Below are 3,124 nucleotides of genomic sequence, written 5' to 3'. Positions count from 1 at the left end.
TGGCAGATGGAGTTCAACCTGGAAAAGTGTGAAGTGATTCATTTTGGAAGGTTGAATTTGAATGTAGAATACAGGGCTAATGGCAGAATTATTGGCAGTGTGGAGGAATAGCGGGATCTTGGGGTCCATGTCCATGAATTCCTCAAATCTGTCATCCAAGTTGATAGGGTTGTTAAGAAGGTATATGATGTGTTGGCTTTCATTAGCAGGGGGATTGAGATACCTGGTTTGTTGCCAAGCCCCAAATCCAATAATACCTCCCCTCTAGTTGGCCTATCTACATATTGAGAAAGGAATCCTTCTTGAGCACAGCTGCAAAAATAACTGCTCCATCCAAAATATTTGCACTAAGTGGGTTCCAATTGATATTGGGGATGTTAAAGTCACTCATGAGAACAACCCTGTTACTTCTGCACCTTTCCAAAATTTGCCTCCCAATCTGCTCCTCTGTGTCTCTGTTGCTATTCAGGGGTCTGTAGAAAAATCCCCATGAAGTGGCTGCTCCTTTCCTGTTTCTGACTTCTACCCACACTGACTCTGTCGATAAACCCTCCTTGACAAGCTCCCTTTCTACAGCTGTGATACTGTCCCTGATTAGCAAAGCCACTCCTCCACCTTTTGAAAGATCTAAACCCAGGTACATCCAACAACCATTCCTGCCCCTATGATATCCAAGTCTCTGTAATGGCCACAACATCATAGTTCCAAGTATTGATCCATGCTCTAAGTTTATCACCCTATTCCTGATACTCCTTGCATTAAAATAAATATATTTTACCCTATCACACTGACTGCAATGTTGCCCTACCAACAGTCTGTCCCTTCTTACAGACTCTCTGCATGCTGTATCTAGCTGTTCACTAGCTACTCCATCCTCAGATGCGTAGCTCCAGTTCCCACACCCCTGCCAAACTATTTTAAACCTTCCCAAAGAGATGTAGCAAACCTCCCACCCAGGATATTGGTGCCCTTCCAGTTTAGGTCCTTCTTGTACAGGTCCCACCTTGCCCAGAAGGTATCTTAGCAGAACCTCGTTCCTCTTTCTATCTACATTGGTATCTGTGTGGACCATGACAACTGGATCATTCCCCTCCCATTCTGAAGTTCCTCTGCAGCCCAGATGAGATATCCTGAACCCGGGCACCAGGCAGGCAACACAGCCGTCGAATCTCATGATCCTGGCCACAGCAAAGTGTCTATTCCCCTGACTACAGTATATTGTCCTTGAGTATAACCGTATCTCTATCTTCTCCTCACTCTTGAATGGCTCCCTGTACCATAGTGCTATAGTCAGTTTGCTTCTCCTCCCTACAGCTCCCGCTCTCATCCACACAGGAGACAAGAATCTCAAACCTGTCAGATAAGCTCAAGGGCTGAGGCTCCTTCAGCATTACCGCCTGGACCCCTCTACCAGCCTCACTTGTAGACACAAGCTCCCATCACTGACCACTGACGGTCACATCCTTCCAGAAGCAGAAATCCTTCCAGAAGCTGATTGATCATGAGACAGATTGGAAGTCTCTGTGTGTGGAGCATAGAACATTGACATACCAATGCAGCTAGCAAGTATCTGCAAGCCTTTATTGGACAGGTTGGATTTTAAATCTGAGGGCTTTTGCAGTTAGACACCTAGTGTACAGTGTAGTTTTTTTATACACATCTAAGGAAGGATACAACAAGTAAAATCAAAATGCTGCAGATGCTCAAGTTCAGAAATGTACATGTGTGCGTGTCTTTCAGCCAGTGGCAGTGTGCATGTGGCTGTGTGAATTGGTCATGCCATTTGTGGATGAGAGAGAGCATGTGTATTTGTGTTCATATGCCAGTTATGGCAGTGTCTTTTTATGTTTCAGTCAAATTGCCTTATTCTGTTCTGAATTTCAACAGATATAAGCTGATCTTTCAATAGACAATAGGTGCAGAAGTAGGCCATTCAGCCCTTCGAGCCTGCACCGCCATTCAATATAATCATGGCTGATCATTCCTAATCAGTATCCTGTTCCTGCCTTATCTCCATAACCCTTGATTCCACTATCTTTGAGAGCTCTATCCAACTCCTTCTTAAATGAATCCAGAGAGTGGGCCTCCACTGCCCTCTGGGGCAGAGCATTCCACACAGCCACCACTCCCTGGGTGAAGAAGTTTCTCCTGAGCTCTGTCCTAAATGGTCTACCCCGTATTTTTAAGCTGTCAGTCAGTAAGTGTGTTTATTCGTGTGTCACTAAGTGTGTCAGTCATGTGAGTGTGTGTATCCATCAGCAGTTCATTTTTTAAGTCAGTGCTTGATCTGTTTATGTTTCAGTCAATGGCTTTGTGTGCGTGAGTCAGTTGCTTTGTGTGTGCATCTGACATTCAGTCAGTGTCTGTCTGTATCTGTATGTTAGTCTTGTCAGTAATGTTAGATTGTGTGTCAGTCAGTGCCTATGTGTTGGTGTGCTTTTCAGGTCAGTGTGTGTCACATGTCATTGCCTGTTCGTGTGTCAATTAGCATCAGCTTGTGTGTCATTCTCTGCCAGTTTATGTCTGTGTGTGTGTGTGTGTGTGTTTGTCTCCTGAGTGTTTTTGAACAGACTCTGTATTTGGGTCGTGCACTTTCTGATGTTTTAAATAAGGTTATTAAATGCCGAACGTGTTTCTCTCATGACTGGTTCATTGTCTGTGTCTGTGTGTGCGTGTGTGTCTGTGTGTGTGTGCGTGTGTGTCTGTGTCTGTGTGTGTGTGCGTGTGTGTGTGTGGTGAATGAGTGAGTGCCTATTTGTGTGAGAGTCAGAGCGCCAATTCCATTTCAAATGCCACCAACTCTCTCATCCTTTCTGACCCTTTTTCACAGGAAGCTAAGAGTGCAGTCGAGGAGTGCCGTGCTCTGCGGAATCGAATCCAGCTGGCTGAGGCAGCCCATCGGCAGGCACAGGGCATGGAGATGGACTACGAGGAGGTGGTTCAGCTGCTGGAGGCTGAGATTACAGAGCTCAAAGCTCAACTGGCAGATCAGCAAGGGCAGACCAAGGCAAGGCACAGAGTCACCCCTTGTTACTGTAGCAACACCATGGTCATCGGGCCATGTTCTGGATATGTTTGTTTTTACCCATCCCTGCAAAGTAGGTCAGAGCCTGTCAGCGTATGA

General features: G+C 45.7%; 1 protein-coding gene across 1 annotated transcript in view; it reads left to right on the top strand.

Annotated features, from left to right (window-relative positions):
• Window positions 1-3,124, top strand: part of LOC122562360 (syntaxin-binding protein 4-like) — a 45,672-nt gene extending 42,548 nt beyond the window's left edge. Inside the window, exon 6 of the mRNA XM_043715236.1 lies at window positions 2,831-3,124. Coding sequence (XP_043571171.1) covers window positions 2,831-3,124 — 294 coding nt within the window. The remainder of the gene's footprint in view (window positions 1-2,830) is intronic.

Source organism: Chiloscyllium plagiosum, chromosome 24 (genome assembly GCF_004010195.1).
Source record: "Chiloscyllium plagiosum isolate BGI_BamShark_2017 chromosome 24, ASM401019v2, whole genome shotgun sequence".
Classification (NCBI taxonomy): domain Eukaryota; kingdom Metazoa; phylum Chordata; class Chondrichthyes; order Orectolobiformes; family Hemiscylliidae; genus Chiloscyllium; species Chiloscyllium plagiosum.
This window is presented reverse-complemented; position numbering and strand designations above follow the sequence as displayed.